At 38.2% G+C, this 15,559-nt stretch overlaps 2 protein-coding genes across 2 annotated transcripts; both read right to left on the reverse strand.

Moving 5' to 3' along the window:
- Positions 1-362: 362 nt before the first annotated feature.
- Positions 363-8,775, reverse strand: soat1 (sterol O-acyltransferase 1). The gene is made up of 16 exons (XM_071487805.1): positions 8,636-8,775; positions 8,012-8,163; positions 6,825-6,883; positions 5,628-5,776; positions 5,411-5,470; positions 5,174-5,281; positions 4,738-5,023; positions 4,453-4,531; positions 4,195-4,279; positions 4,021-4,066; positions 3,791-3,920; positions 3,557-3,654; positions 3,327-3,425; positions 2,979-3,114; positions 2,590-2,735; positions 363-2,421 (listed from the first exon to the last, which is right to left on the reverse strand). Exons 2-16 carry the CDS (start codon positions 8,160-8,162, stop codon positions 2,347-2,349), a joined length of 1,707 nt encoding a protein of 568 aa, XP_071343906.1. The 5' UTR covers position 8,163; positions 8,636-8,775; the 3' UTR covers positions 363-2,346.
- Positions 8,776-11,647: 2,872 nt separating this feature from the next.
- Positions 11,648-15,463, reverse strand: LOC139626369 (collagen alpha-1(V) chain-like). The gene is made up of 16 exons (XM_071486691.1): positions 15,398-15,463; positions 15,261-15,314; positions 15,061-15,114; positions 14,860-14,913; positions 14,720-14,773; positions 14,519-14,572; positions 14,372-14,425; positions 14,238-14,291; positions 14,137-14,154; positions 13,881-13,943; positions 13,512-13,697; positions 13,208-13,343; positions 13,014-13,120; positions 12,744-12,824; positions 12,430-12,639; positions 11,648-12,164 (listed from the first exon to the last, which is right to left on the reverse strand). The coding sequence occupies exons 1-16, from the start codon at positions 15,446-15,448 to the stop codon at positions 12,012-12,014; spliced, it is 1,383 nt and encodes a 460-aa protein (XP_071342792.1). The 5' UTR covers positions 15,449-15,463; the 3' UTR covers positions 11,648-12,011.
- Positions 15,464-15,559: the final 96 nt, after the last annotated feature.

The raw sequence follows: 15,559 nt of genomic DNA on the forward strand, positions 1-15,559 counted from the left end.
ATAAAAGTAATGACTGCTTCAACAGGCTGAATTCTCTGTACTTTAAAACTATAGTTTCGTTACTATTTTCATAAAACTACAGACATAGATGAAAATCAGTTATAAGAATATAACCACTCTACAGATGCCATTCATATGTTAAAATGACTGTACTCATAAGGGCAAAACATAACCTAAAGAAAATATTGACCCTATATATTTATTGAGATTTCACACATCTCAATAGACTGTACAAATAGCTACTGAACTGCTTTAAAACTACTTATATATTCTGATTTTTTGTCCAAATGCATTTCAATACTTATTATACACAACGCTTACTATATACAGCACGTTCATAAAAGATGAAAAGGCAAAAGGAATGTACTTAATTTTTTTTATTCTTAATAGTTTTCATACTTTGAAGTGTCTACCATCCGAAAATAGAACAACATACTGATTCATAAAATTGTCACCTGATACAATAGGCTATTCAAGGCCAGAAAAAAATTATCACAATGAACATAAATATCACAGTAAGAAGGCAAAAGCTCTGCTCACAAAAATGAATAGCTCATCTAAATAAACATTTCTGCGGCCTGGCTCCTTTCACCACTATAAATAATATCCTTATTAGCAAAATCTCAGAGGCATAAAGCAAGATTAAAACTTCAGCCAAATGAGTTCTCAAGAGCTCAAACTCATAAACTTAGCACAAAGTACCACCGGGTATTCCAATAATTCTGCTATCAAATGCACATATTACAAAATAAGTTGCTGGTACTTGTGTTGTTTGTTAATATTAATTTTGTAAATGACTGAAGTGATGCCTCAGATGAGCAGAGGATCAAAAATAAAAGCTTTTGATACAGTGCCACCTTCTGGCCATACAGTTCTAAGAAGTGCTGAGTTTTCCATTGCTGGTTTTTACTTTGCATCATGTATCTCATCATCCACAAGCATAAATACAGTCTCCCTGCATTGAATTGGCAACATTAACTGTGCAATGATTGATTTGTGACTTCCTTCAAATAATACAAATGTATAAACACATTATTTCGAGACCACAAGGGCTAAAAGCACACTGAGCAGATAAATTCCTTTTCCATTAGTTTGACATGAAAATTACTGTTGTGTAAAATTTATACTTGCATGATTTAAACAACAAAACACTGTATTTAACATACAGAGTATCTGACAAAGCAAACTCTAGCCCTTAGTGGTAGTCAAGTATCATCACTTTCTGAGTGTTATAATATTCTAGCAGCCAGCTGCAACACTTTTAAATTAGTAGGCATTCTGTAGTGATTTCACCATGAGGTTTAAATCACTGTACATAACTCACATAACATTGGCCATGAACAAAATGTAACATCATTTAGGTTCACAAGACACTTTCTCTATGACTCTAGATGCATGTTCAAACCATTTCAATTCAATCATCAAGAATACATTCAGCAGTCACAGAATACATTAACTCCCCACAGCATAATTGTCTGTTTTGTTTAACATTTTGTTTTACAGATTTCAGTGTCATGACTTTTAATGAAGGTCTAACCTCCTAACATGTGACTTGACGGCTGGTAAAGAGAAAGTGTTTGTATTAAATTTGGGATTTGGAAAATATAAGAGTTCAGGTGTGAAACCTCTAAGCCTGAATCATCACATTTACTTTAAAAATTGCGTCCCAGCTACATCAGAATCTCAAATGCCACCTTCATTTTTCTCTCTAAAGAGGACTTTAAGTTATAATACAGACACCAGAGTTTCTTAGAGATTTATACAAAACACCAGTGTCCAGTGTCTACTTTAAATCTTGTAGGCATTGAATATAAATAACATTAAATGCTTTTCCAAGCAGCATACTGAGTGTCCATTACAATAGAGTAGCAGTTGCGAACTTTGTTAAATATTAACCATTACTGCATATGTGTAAATATCGTTGTACTGTGCAATGTTTGTCTTCAGCTGCCATATCATTATTGTGACTATTCTGTTGACACAGGGAGTGGTTTCACAGTTGATCAAGGCCAAAGCAACGGGAATACATCTGAAAAATAAATAGCACATAAAAATAAAAGAGTTCACATGTGGTTTTATGTGAACTGGTAATCTTGTTGTGGGGTTGCCTTTGAAAAGATAAACAGATAAGTAAGGCATCATTGTGACTTAGATATTAGAGAACATTTTGGCAGATACTTATCGGACCTCTTCCCTACATTCACACACAGACTCAGTCATGACCTTAGTGCAATAAAATAAAAAAATATATTAAAGACCAAAAGTTATGAAAGTAACAGAAAGGTGGGTCAAATTTATACTGATGAGTGACAGTCCTCAGCAGTAGTCCAGACAGGTCACAGTCTATCACTGATGGGAGTCCACCATCAAGCCTCTCTGACAGCTCCAGGAGCGAGGCTTCAGTAACTCTAGGAAGGATGGCTGAAACAAAAACACAACACCACATGACGCTCAAGTTATTGTCTACACTCAAGACGGATAAACAAAAAACAACCAACTTACAGATGAATTACACTGTATCCATAGAGAAAAATGCGTTTAGAGGACAATATATCAACAGGTTGGACAAGGCACCGCTGAAAATGTTACCTCCTTCAGAGGACAGTAGCGCTGGGCATACCACTCATGGGAGTACAGGCAGATAATGACTCCCTGACCCAAGAAGAGGGATGTCCACATGATTATGTTCCAGATGGGACCTTTCCTTTGGTCATGCAGAATGAAGTTGAACATCACTGCAAGAGGATGAAGAAAGAAGATGAGGATGGAAACATAATGAAAAAAATAAACGACCAGGTTTGTGAGCTTAATGACTTAGACAAGACAGTCCTGTTATTAGTTTTAGCTAAATTCTAAAGCAATTTTCATTTTTAAAAGTCATTAACTTTTTTAAAGAATTATTTTGGGTCACACGTCTGTATGTTCTTAAGGCACTTTTAAAGAGCAGTGAGGTGTGTGACAATATTTTTTTTTCTTACTTCCAAAGCACATAAAAAGGCAGAAGAGCACAGGATAGAAAAAGCCAAAGCAGATGGCAAGAATGTACTCGTGGACCACCGCTGACACTGTAAACACAAACAGCATGGCTGCTGGTCTGAAACGCTTCTGAGACATCTGGAATGACAACAGAAAGAAAAGACAAGTGAAAACATCAGTGGCATAGAGGTTTAATGTGATCCATGCTTTTTTATATTTACAATCACTTGGAAAATGAGTTTATCATTTGAAAACAATAAAATAAAAAAGCCACAATAAATATAATAAACATGCCGCTGCTGTGGTTTTACTGCATAAACAGAAAAAACAAAAAAAAACAAAACACTCACCCACAGGAAGTCTCGGTACACATAGTAATACAGCCAGTCATGGACCACTACATTCCAAGTGCGATAGTAATTGGCAAAAGAGGTTGAATTCCACCAATCCTGTGATGTGTGATTGAAATTTAATTAAGTCAAATATAAAATACAACATAGTTAACACACGTGAAATAAAATAAAATAAATATAATCTACATTTTGCATTACATAACAGAGTGAAAGCAAAAGAAGACCACCTTGTAAAACATCCTGTCAGCGAAACGAAGCATCTCAGCAAAAGCATTGAGCCAACAGTGGAGGAAGGCAAAGAATCCCAGGAAGAGAACCAACACGCCTGCAGAGACAGAAAGAACATTTGTCATGATTGCAGCTGTTACAACAATACTGCAACTTTCATTTCCGGGCATGAAAAAAAAAAAAAAAAAAAAAAGGGTTTTTGGTACATTACATGAATTAGTGGTTGGTTTTACCTGGCAGAATGGAGTTGAAGACACAGAGGACCATGGCCTTCAGGTCAAACAGCTGTAGACTGACGCTGCGAAACTGAGGGATGCACAGCCGCACAAACACGTAATAGGCATAAAACAGACAGCCCAGTACCTGTGAGGGGGTGAATGGTTGGAATAGTCAGAAAAATTGACTATTATTGTTGGCTTGAAATCTTAAGTAAGGTCAGCTGTAAAATGTAAAAGGTTTGCACCTGAAGTAACTTTGTGGCCACGTAGCCCCATCTGATCACTGGGTTCCTGGATTACGAGAGAAACCAAATTTGTTCACACATGCCCCATTTAATGCAAGACAACACTGCTCTGTGTTCAGTTCTCAAAAGGACATCAAAAATGCCACCTGAGAGATATAAAGAGCATCTGTTTACCTGGGGTACTTGTCTCTGTAGATGAGTGTGGGTGCAAACAGGAAGTAGAGATACTGAGAAACCTGAGGGATGACTGGGCTGGGACCTGTAGATAACAGGAGAGTCTGTTTATCAACATAAGGACTAAGGGAAAAGGGAAGACTGTAGCTGTGAGAAAGAAAGGAATATTATGAATTGGAAAATACGATATGTACATGGATACACAAGATACAAAAAGAAGAAGAAAAAAAAACATGTTGTAAAGGGAAAGTTACATACTGGTCTTATCTTTAGCCCAGGCCAGAACTCTTGGTACATTCTCCCTAACAAAGGAGTGTGCTTTCATCATTAGACGCACCTGGAATTAGATGAATAATAAAAACTCACAAAGCAGCTATTACAAATTGTACCACAAATTTGATTCAGGTAGGAAGGCTGAGTTTATATAGTAGATTTTAACAAAGGCATTTGGAAGTTTTTACATAAGGCAAGAAATATGGCATCATACAACACTCAAACTATGACACACTGATCAAACTAAAAGCAGCCACACTGGTCATCTACCTGTTCCAGGATGATGATGAAGCAGGATGCAGGTGGCAAACTGTTGGTCACCACAACATATGTAGGAAGGAATCCCAGACCCAGAGCTTGGTAGAGCAGGAATACAGAACCAAATAGTAAACTGTACAACCTGGGGTGACTGTAAGACCCAGACTGGGTCTGTGACCACAGGTGGAACAGGGTGTAGGGAACCAGCAGCACAGACAGGAACATGCAGAACCATGTGCACACCACCAGGGGGGACTGTCCAAACGCATAGACCAGCAGGTCAAAGTCCAACACCAGTCTGAGGCAAAGGAGAAGAAATACACACAAGAAACATTTAGGCTCTTCTGAGAGATTATCTCAGCAAGCTCAAAAGTGACATAAAGTTAAAGAATTTAAATAAAACATAAACAAAAGCAAAAGTCAAGCATAATGTGTAGTCTTGTATTACCTGCCTTCATCAATGAAATCTACCACAAGTGTACTGAGGATAAAGAGGATGAGGAGGGCAATAAACATGTGGTAGATGGTCCTGATGTGGTTCACCTCAAACAGTTCACTGCAGAAACAAAAACACATTATCTTCAAGTAGCAGTAAAACTGTGAACTGTAACAAATATATATTACAATGTACTCAGTCTTGTGTATGCAGTATTTATACGACTTTAACATCAAAGTGTCAACTCACTCTAGGAGGGACCTGCGACTGACAAACTGCTTTCCCTGGCCATGAGGAGGACGAAAATGCCTAAAAGAAAACAGAGTGAAATCAGTGACCAACAATTTTATTGTTTTCGTAGGAGGGAGAGCATATGTATGAGCATGAGAGAAAATGGAACAGTGTCTCCACCTGTCCTGTAATCCCCTATATGTCCCATTTAAAGCAACTTGGTGAATGGTGATACCTGAGTTTGCTCCTCTCCTTGTCTGACAGCGGGGGTGAGAAAACAGCAGGAACAGGTGCAGGCTCCAGGCTGGCTGACTCTTCAATAAGACAGTCCATGAAGTCATTTACCTGACTGTCAAACTGACGCATCAGGTCACTCTTCAGAAACTGGACAACAAAAAAAAAAATGGACACAAAAAAGTTACCATTCACAGTCTGCGAATACTTGAACAACTCTGGATCATTTTGTATTTCTGTGGCAGCAATGATGTTCTTTCTGAAAATGCAAATTTGGTGTTATGTTGCAAAGATTCACTGCTTCAGTTACGTTGATATTGCTTCATTTTTCAAAACTGCTCAAGAAAGAATAATTTTCTCAAGTGTCATGGAGCAACTCACTGAACCGCCCACCGTCATCAGCAGTTTCTCTGCTGAGCAGAGAAAGAGCATTGGCATAACAACTCAAATGTAAATGTAGTAATGAATAAAATATTTTGTTACAATAACATGGCTGTAATATGTAATGGCACAGCCATTCTAAATAAATAAAATGGATTTATTATTTATTTAATATACATTTTCACACCTCACAGTTAAAGCCCTTGTAATAAAGTGTGTATTTGTAGTGCTGTTAACTGCATTATGAATTCATATGTTTATGCAGTTACAGTCAACACCAAGCCAGAGTTCTTTCATGGCCAAAGCAGCTGTGTGTATGGTGACACAATAACTGTCAGTTAACACTGAAACATACAGTAGGTGTGACAGACCGCTCGTATTGCTTGCAGAATTGTGCAGCTGCCCCAATGTATGATGTATCCTGTCAACCACCAGGAAGTCTGCAGGTATTTTTTGTGAAGTCACTTTACTAACATCATTAAATGTGTCATGAACATTTTTTAATTATCATGTTTCATGTGCAGAAAACATGATAAATTAGATTCCATAATATGAATTTACTTTCATATCAACTGTCATTCTGTTCTGTTTTGTCAAAGTGAAAACCCATATCTAAACATAAACGGAGTGCCATAAAACTGCTACTGATGGAAATGAACCACGCAAATGAAATAAAAATGTGCTGTATTTTTGACTGTGTCGATCTAAGCAAAATTAAATTATTCAATTTAAAATTCCTCTGTTCGGAGTTTGAAAAGGCAACATGCAAGCTGAGCCTTTTTCTTTCGTTTTAAATCCAGATTACTTAATTACTGACCTCTGCTTTCCTTTTCAGTTGTAGCTTTTTGCTGATCACATGTTCCACTTCAATTTTTCCTGAAATTGGAAAGAGAACATGAAATAACAACTGTCAACATGCTGCTGTGAAACCTGCCAATGTCAAAATACAGCTCTATGCTGTGGACACACCTGAGTTAACAATAGCCAACCGAGATGCCAGGTAACCCTGTCTAAACAGAACTTTGACCTTGTACATGTAAACATGAACTCATGCCATTTCTAATGTTCTAATAAATGACCAAAAGATAACAGACAAGTGGCTATTTGTAAGACATTTGAGGAGATGTCACACAAAAAGAAATCCCCCTGGTTTTATTGTTTATGTAGAATTAAAATCGTTTTTTTTTTTTTTAATAGCACACATAACCCCATACAAAAGATTCTATATTTCAGGATTTAAATTTTAAACAGTGATTTAAACATTGGACCGGTTGCTAATAGTTGATGACTGTAGGTTTTAGTCATTGTACTATAGAAGTGCAACTGTCGGGGAAATCAAATTACATCAGATTTATCCAATGTTGCAAAATCCAAAAGGAGCCACGCATATGTCTAGTGCCCGACAGAGTAAGCAAGTTCAAATGCTTGTGATTAAGGTTATTGTAGGTTATTAGTCATGACAGCTGTCTGATGATGAACAAGTTCATTCAGTTACAGAGGTCAGTCACACAAACAGTGACAAGCAACAGAAGCACTCCACCCATCTAGCAAGATGTGAACCAACAGTATAGCAAAGGCCACAAGCCGAACCGCATTGGTCTAATAAAGTTCTTCTGTTTACTGTGTTACTGGAGCTTTGACCTTTTCCACATTCTTTACCTTCCCAAATACTTTTCTGCTACAGTCTTCAGTCTTTTTCTAAATTTCTTCTCTAAATGTACAACTCATGTTTTCCCAAGACCAGTGTTTTACAGTCATAATTTTTTACTATCAGTTCATCACTTCTCTTCTCTGTACCAGTAAGCAGCATGGGAGTCAGATGAGCAGGAAGCAGTCTCTACCCTGGTTAACCACACAAACTGTACAATAGGTCAAGGGGAATTGCAAATCCAAGGAAATGAAGGGGTTGAGTCATCATGCACATTTCGCATCAAATTTCCCTGTAATAAAAGGTCAGTGTCCTCTACCTTGGCCCTGCTGACAAGGGAGATGAGACTGTCTTACCATTGCTGGTAATGTGGTTGTCTCCACTGCCTTGCCGATGTTCTCCTGGACTATGTTCCCCATCCAAAGAGCTATCTAAGTCAGGGAAGGTGGGCATCTTAGGGATGGCTCGGCAGCGGGACCGGAGGACACTGTCTTCCCCACTCTCCATCCTAAAGAAACACAATCAATTCAAGGTGAAGAATCAAAAAGCGACAGCATTACCAAAATAAAGGCACCATGTCTTGTGGACACATAAAGAAGCAAGATGCTCACACCACCTCACATGGACAAGAAATGCTAAGTATTTTGGTTGACAGACAAAGCAAACCCAGTAGACAATCAAATCAGCCTCACATGACAGAGAGAGAGAGCAGACGGACAGCTAACACTTCAGTTAGCTCGCCTCAGCTTATATTAAGAGTCAGTTTGACCAGAGGCGATTAAAAACTAGACAGCTAACCACGCACATGGTTTTGTGATGTTGTAATGCTAACATTACTCTTACAGTGATGCCTCTGCCTGTTGATACTCACAGCAGTCAGTAAGAGCTAGTCACATTAGCCAGCCTGTTGACGTCTATCGTTAGCTACGGAGCAGGTTGACAGAAACATCGAAGAAAATGTGATAAAAAAGCAGACTTACTCGCTCCAAACGCCGGGTGCTGTCCTATTCAGCTGACCTCCGACGTTACCGAGTCGAAACTGAGATGTGTAACTCTCAGTCACAACAATCTGAGCAGCTGATCACCTTCCCCATTGAACAAACACGGAGGAGACGACGAGCAGGGCAGCGGCTGCTGATTGGCCAGAAGTCTCTCCTCCTGTCGACGTCACCGGCGCCCACAGCGGTGACCACGGCTGTCATCAGACTAAATCATCAGTATTATATATGACTAACAGCAAACTCAAGTGAATAAATCTAATACAGATACAGCTGTCCTGGAGGATTAAGTCGAATTAGATTATTATTATTTCATATGACGAAAGTGTGATTGCAGATTAGACAATGACATGGCCCACGGTTTGCTTTGTTTATGACAGACAAAAAGTAAAGCCCCCACATCCCTCCTAGGATCCCCAGATTGAAATCACTTCGTGTCCCTTTGTGATTGTTTTGTTTCTCTATACTGTAATATTTCATCTCTTTGGCTGTTCTGAGTCTCACATTAGGGTCAAAATGATTTTGATGTTCACAAATAATTCCAATGTTTGTGTTTGTAAATCAACCTTTGTGTACCTGTAAAGTAAGTCTGCATGAGAAATCCAAGTTTGTACATGTGAAAAAATGAAAAAAGAGATTTGTATTTGTGAAAAAAGACTGTGTGACTCAAAACTGAACAAATGATGAGTGGACAGGTTTAGCACAGAGACTGTGAAAGAGGAAGTGCTTTTGTGGATGTCTGTGTACAGATACAAAGTTTGACCCTTGCAACGTCAGTGTCACACCCTGTGTGGTAACTTTTGAGTAGAGTTTTTTCACAGTTCCCTGCATCTGTACACTAGTGTTGACAAAATCAGTTCTTCTTTTACAGTGTCTTTGTATCTGGCGTAGCGCATGACTTACCATTTCTTGTTTGTTGTGGAGGACCATAAGATATGTTGCCAGCCTGAGGTGGATTCTGGCATCCATATGAAATCGTAATTGTATTAAATAAAATTACTTTCCATTGCAGGACAAAGAAGGGTATTTTAAGCAACTCGTCTTTTGACTGTAAATGTTTTTTGAAGAATTCAAAGGACTTAACAACATAAAAGATTTATCAATCATCCATAAAAACCTCATCCATCACATACTGTAAGAAAAATAAGACTTTGTGAATAAAGCTGAACAAGTTTACACATGTTAAAAAATGTGCTTGTAAAGCAGATTTGTATTTATAAAAAAAAAAGTGGTGTGATTAAAATCTGTGAATAAATGATATCAGCGGTGTGGTAACACAAAGACGCTGTGAAACACAAAGTGCTTTTGTCAAAATCTTTGAACAAATACAGAGCAGAAAACTGTGAAACTCTGTATGTAGCTCAAAGTTCCTACATAGTGTGTGACAGTGAAGTTACAAGTAGAATTTTGACCTTGTTTTACAGGGAAATGACAACCCAATTACAAAACAGAGTCCAATCAGAGTGCACGTTGTATTGTTACCTGCAGATCCTGAGAGGTGAAGTGGATTTTTCAAGATGGACACCAGCTTGAAAAACATCCAAGTTTTGCTTCAACAATTCAGTTATTTTCCAACCATTTACGGCCATTTAGCCTTCAGCTTACAAGTTCTGCTTTTAATCTTCAACAATTGCTTCAGCTTCCTCTGCATTGCTTTAGTAATGTCCTTCAGCTTTCAGCCTTCACACACTTTTCCCACAGGAAATGCAGTTTCCAGTATTGTCTCTGTTATCTGTAATCGAGGATCTACATGTATGTCCCTTCAGGGCCACTGCCGACACTTAACAAAATTTAACGAGCACTTAAGGGCAATAAGCGGCAGTATGGGCAGAGTGGAGTAGCACAGTTTTCTGATGTTGTTGTGGATTAAACCCAGAGGTAAATGGCAGCATTTTATGTTGAAATATTTTTGCGTAACACCTTTGTTTTTTTGTACAAGAGAAAATGGATTAATAAACCCTTTTTGCTTTCATCTACAAGAAGAGTTTGTTGATAAAAGTAAGAAACACATGTTGAGGAAAAGAGTGCACTCTGCACCATGTTTAGGATCCTATAATATAGTTCTTTTTTAATTTAGTACATTCTGGTTATCACATTACACATTACTAATATGGGAATGACTATCTCAGATTTGAAATATTCTAACATTTGGAAAACCAGGAGGACAATACAGGACCATTCAGATGTTGCAGTTTAGTCATCTACTTCTTTAGCCATGAATGAACTCTCAAAATTGTATTTGACTTTATGTGCCCTCAAAAAGTAAAAACACATTTTGAAGGAGACAGCGTACCATCTATGTAAAGCATGATGGGTTACAAATTATAAAATGAACTAGTCTTATGAGCTGAGTGTGTCAAATGCAATTAACTGCAAAAACACAAGGACACACTGACAAAAACCCTGAACTACACTGCCTCTTAAAATGAAACCTTCCCAGCTGAGTGCAAATATTACCACAGATTTGCTTCTGTACTGATTTGTATATGACTACAGGGCACAAAAAGGTTAATGATTGTCTCAACATGCGTTTAGTGAAAGGCTGTCAGACCATACTTGCATGATAAAGTATATAGAAAACACCCTGTGAACCAAGACCTTTGCAGCTGCCTGGCTGCAGGCTGCCATAACAAGGCCACTTTGTGATGTGTTCAGACAGTCCTGCATAATCAAAACAGCCATATTCATTAAATAGGACTTGGTGTTGCATTAACACCAAGTCCTTTTAAAATGTACCCATAGTTGGGAACTGATACTCCAAACAAACTTGGGCATTTCCTGTTCTGGCGGCAGGCCTGATAATCACAGTATGACTCAACTCGATGGTACTGTACCAGTAATAGTCATTCCTATTTCATTTCATTTCCTACTGTGATCTTGTTACTGCTTAATGAACACTGACTAAAGAACTATTACAAGTTCAGCGCCTGCTACATGGTACAGACAAGTTCAGTGCAAATAAATCAGACACACATGACTCAGTTTCATTCCACATTCAAAACAATCATTTTATTTTGATAGCGCTGCGCATCATTCCACTGTGTGGCGGATGAGACACTGGCTTCTAAAATAAAAAATTTAAAGTCAATTTGATTTTAGTATTAGGCACCACAATAATATTTGGGGAAAATTATAAAATGCATCATGTGATAAAATGTAACAATTCATTCAGTTTTTGACAATTCAATAAATATACACAAAAATACAGTACAGCACTGAGTTAATTAATCCTAACAAAATTATTCATGTAAAATATCTTGACATCATATATCCCTGCTTTCTATATGAAAATGATATTTACAGAGTTTAATTACACACAGGTGCACACACAAACAGTCACACACACACTACTTATTGGTCACAAGAAGCAGAGGGGTCCCAGGACCACAGCGATGTCAGGGATGAGGGGACTATCTCCCCTCATCTCTACACCCAGATCTCTGACAGGAAGCAACTCCATATCTCCTCGATGTAGCTCCGTGCTCCCCTGAACCCTCACAATCACCTCCACCTGGAAAATAATCAGGCAGAACAAGAGACATGAAGAGAACACGTGTAGTTTGTTCTTCTTGATACTGAGTATGCTCAATATCAATAATATTACTTATTGTGGTGACTGAACCCTATGGCACGGTGAGAAACGGATTTTCCTGGAGCCTAAAACATCTGCTGACAATATTCAATCTACTATCGATTAATTAGATCTCATTTTCATGAAATGTTCTTGGGATCTCTTCTGCATTCACTGTAACACTGATAAAATAGTTTAGTCTTACTTCACAGCCTTTTCGGGAAACTGTGATAAGGTGTGAATTGATTTCTTTGCCAGAGTCTCCCAGGAAGTGAATACTCCTATTGGTTGAATAAGCTGTGGCAGCAGTAGAGGAGTGGTTTGCTGTACAGCTGACAGTCATGTGTTGGAAAGATGTGTGGCTGTGTAACCGCAGGAACCTCAACTGGACAACATCCACACCAGCATATTCAAACTATTGGAGACAGAAATCATTCAGTCAGAAGTCAGAAGAAAGAGCTTGCTGTTGTTGGATGTAACACATGCTCCTCATTCAGTCTTTAAATGAGTCAGTCTTACCTTATTTCCACCATGTTGCTCACTAAACCACTGGAGAGACCCTCTTGATTTCTGCTTGTCTGGTTCCCACCTATGTTTAATCTACACAATACAACATTATTTTTATTTTTAAAGCCATTCTTAGCACCACCTAATTGCATATATCAGAAACAGTGAATAGCTATGCCCTTCCTTCCCAGGATTTATTTTCAATAGTCCCAAAAGTTCTTCCTTGTGTAAACAGCTTTGTATATATACTACTTCCTCTACTCTACTGAAAAGTCAGTGTACCTGTGACTTTAAAGGGTCAATACAGGTTGTTCCTCCTGCTGTGAAGTTACAGAACACCTTCACAGCATCATAGGGACAGCCTTGGTTTGGGTCCATGTAGAAGTAACCTGAAAGACCATCACAAAATATTTTATTATAGTGTATTGTCAGCAACAGATTAACAACATATGGTATGAGCCTATTCAGACCCTGACCATCATTCAGATGTGGGTGTACGAGTCCCAGCTCATGGCAGGTGGTGGCAGGGTCATCTTTGGTTCCCAGGGGCCAACTGAAGGATTCCTCAGCCTCATCTCCTTGAGGCAGTCTCCTCTTCACCGTCCTGTGCCTCTACAGTGGATTTCACCATTCAGTCATTCAGTCAACAACCAAACTTTCAATAAGTCAGCCAACAACCAATCATAATACAGATCCTTGAGTATCATGCACAATTGAACGCAAAGTAAAATGAGGACATTGTGTAAATAAAGTGTATATGAGAAGAAAGCTTGTACCAACTTTTTGTTGTCCTTTCCTTTGCTTCAGGAGGCTGGATGTTTCTCTGGACATTGGTATATTTTTCTGTTTAGATCTTGTGCTGGTTTTTGTTCTGGGCCTTAGCTCATGTCTTTGACCTGTCCTTGGCGCAGGTTTTGATCGTCGTCTTAGTGTAGGCCTGTGTTTGCCTGGTGCGCCTGGTTTTCCCTTTGAAAGAAATGATTTTGACTTTAAGGGCATGGCACAAAACAACAACCCATTAAGCAGTTTTCACTGCTATCAAGCTTGAGGTGCATATTAAAACTTTATAGTATGTTGCAGTTAAGTTTGTTGATCAGGCTGAACATCTTTACATCAGTTTACTTGTATTGTGTGTGGAAAATGTCTTACTGGAGGTCCACGCTTTCCTTTCACTCCCTTTAGTCCTCTCCTGCCGTGGAAACCTTTTACTCCCTGTAAGGTGCAGACACAATTATTCTGTCTGCACAGAAGGGTCACAAGAGGCAAAACTACCTAAACTAACACAAATTGAAGATTGATTTGAGGATGGTGTCTGAGTTTTCTGATAAAACAAATATAAGAAACTCTTGACCAGTTCAAGATCCAAAATGAACAAAGACAGAAAAAGTATTAAACTGTCTCTCACCTTTTGTCCATGCTCACCCTGTATAAATGACAGTATAAAATAACTTGAGTAAAATATTTGAGTAAACAATTTTAAATTAGTAGAATATCAAAACAACATACAGGGTGTCCAAGGAAGCCTTTTTGCCCAGGTGGACCACGAAGACCTTTGTCCCCCTGTGATAATCAGTCAATTGATTAATAATTTGCCACCATTTCTAAAAACAGCCAAAAAAGAAAATTAAAACAAAACATACCTGCTGTCCTTTACGACCTTTTTGACCTTTCAGTCCCTGCAAACCAGGATTTCCCTAAGATAAAAGTTAGAAATGTGATATACAGGAAATTATGCTTTTGCATTTTAATTGCCTTAAATTTAAAATAATATTGCCATCGAAACCAACTTTTAGCCCTGGTGGTCCAATTGGTCCCAGAATCCCTGTGTCACCTGGGAGACCCTGTACATAAAGAAAAAACATTCTGCTCCCACAACAATTATATGATTCTCGGGCCATGCGATTATAATTTATGTGTGAATCTATCTGTTATAGAAACCACATTCACTGTGAGGTGAGGACATGCACTACACTGTATCTGACTTTTACCTTTATACCAAGACTTCCAGATTCACCCTTCTGTCCTCTCAGTCCCTGAATACCCTGTATCAGTGATGACGCAGATGAACAGGTATTATGCCATGTGTATTAGTGACCTTTATATTACACTATTAAACAAACTTGGATACCTTTGGCCCAATTGGTCCAGGAGGTCCGTGTATTCCTTTTGGTCCAGTTTTACCCTGAGAGATGTAATAAGACATCAGTCTTAGCACAATGAATTACATAAAACTGTATGATAAGTAATCATTTTATACATATATTTAAGGTGAACTTTGGTATGATTATAATATTCACCTAACATTTAAATAAATGACATGACATTGTACCTTAAACCCTCCTGCTCCAATGTTTCCCATGATCCCAGGAGGCCCAGGTTTTCCCTAGAATTTTAAATGTATGTAATACCACACAATGCATCTGTAAACCACACTATAACAGATATTTATGAGCGACAAAAAACATCTTTCTTTTTTTAAAATGTTTTTTATGCATTGTTGCATGTTATCCATGTTTTTATTGAGCTTACCATCTTGCCAGACCGGCCAGGTTCTCCAGGAGCTCCCCTGAAACCAACATCCCCCTTTGGGGTGAGCACCAGAAAGATACAATTGAGTAAAAAGGTTGAACAACAGAATAAATTGCAGCATAGTAAGGTTTTCTTACCGGATCTCCTTCATTACCCTCAACCCCGAGTAACCCATCCAAACCACTCATGCCCTGAGAAATTGATCATAAAACAAGAAACCAATAATCATCAGCACATTCCTCACTTAAACTTGTTTGTGTGGTAAAATGTAATATTCAATTACTTTCATTATTTAAACT

The sequence above is a fragment of the Trachinotus anak genome, unplaced genomic scaffold (genome assembly GCF_046630095.1).
Source record: "Trachinotus anak isolate AG129_WGS33_773 ecotype Australia unplaced genomic scaffold, CSIRO_AGI_Tana_v1 ptg000010l, whole genome shotgun sequence".
Lineage (NCBI taxonomy): Eukaryota > Metazoa > Chordata > Actinopteri > Carangiformes > Carangidae > Trachinotus > Trachinotus anak.

Coding starts and splice junctions, on each gene's coding strand:
- soat1 (XM_071487805.1), bottom strand. CDS start 8,162: ATGGAGAGTGGGGAAGACAGTGTCCTCCGGTCCCGCTGCCGAGCCATC. Junction 4,280..4,452: donor CTGGGCTAAAGATAAGACCA/GTATGTAACTTT, acceptor TGTTATCTACAG/GTCCCAGCCCAGTCATCCCT. Junction 2,736..2,978: donor CCTTTTTATGTGCTTTGGAA/GTAAGAAAAAAA, acceptor ATCCTCTTGCAG/TGATGTTCAACTTCATTCTG.
- LOC139626369 (XM_071486691.1), bottom strand. CDS start 15,448: ATGAGTGGTTTGGATGGGTTACTCGGGGTTGAGGGTAATGAAGGAGAT. Junction 14,914..15,060: donor TTGGAGCAGGAGGGTTTAAG/GTACAATGTCAT, acceptor TACATCTCTCAG/GGTAAAACTGGACCAAAAGG. Junction 13,121..13,207: donor ACACCCACATCTGAATGATG/GTCAGGGTCTGA, acceptor ATGGTCTTTCAG/GTTACTTCTACATGGACCCA.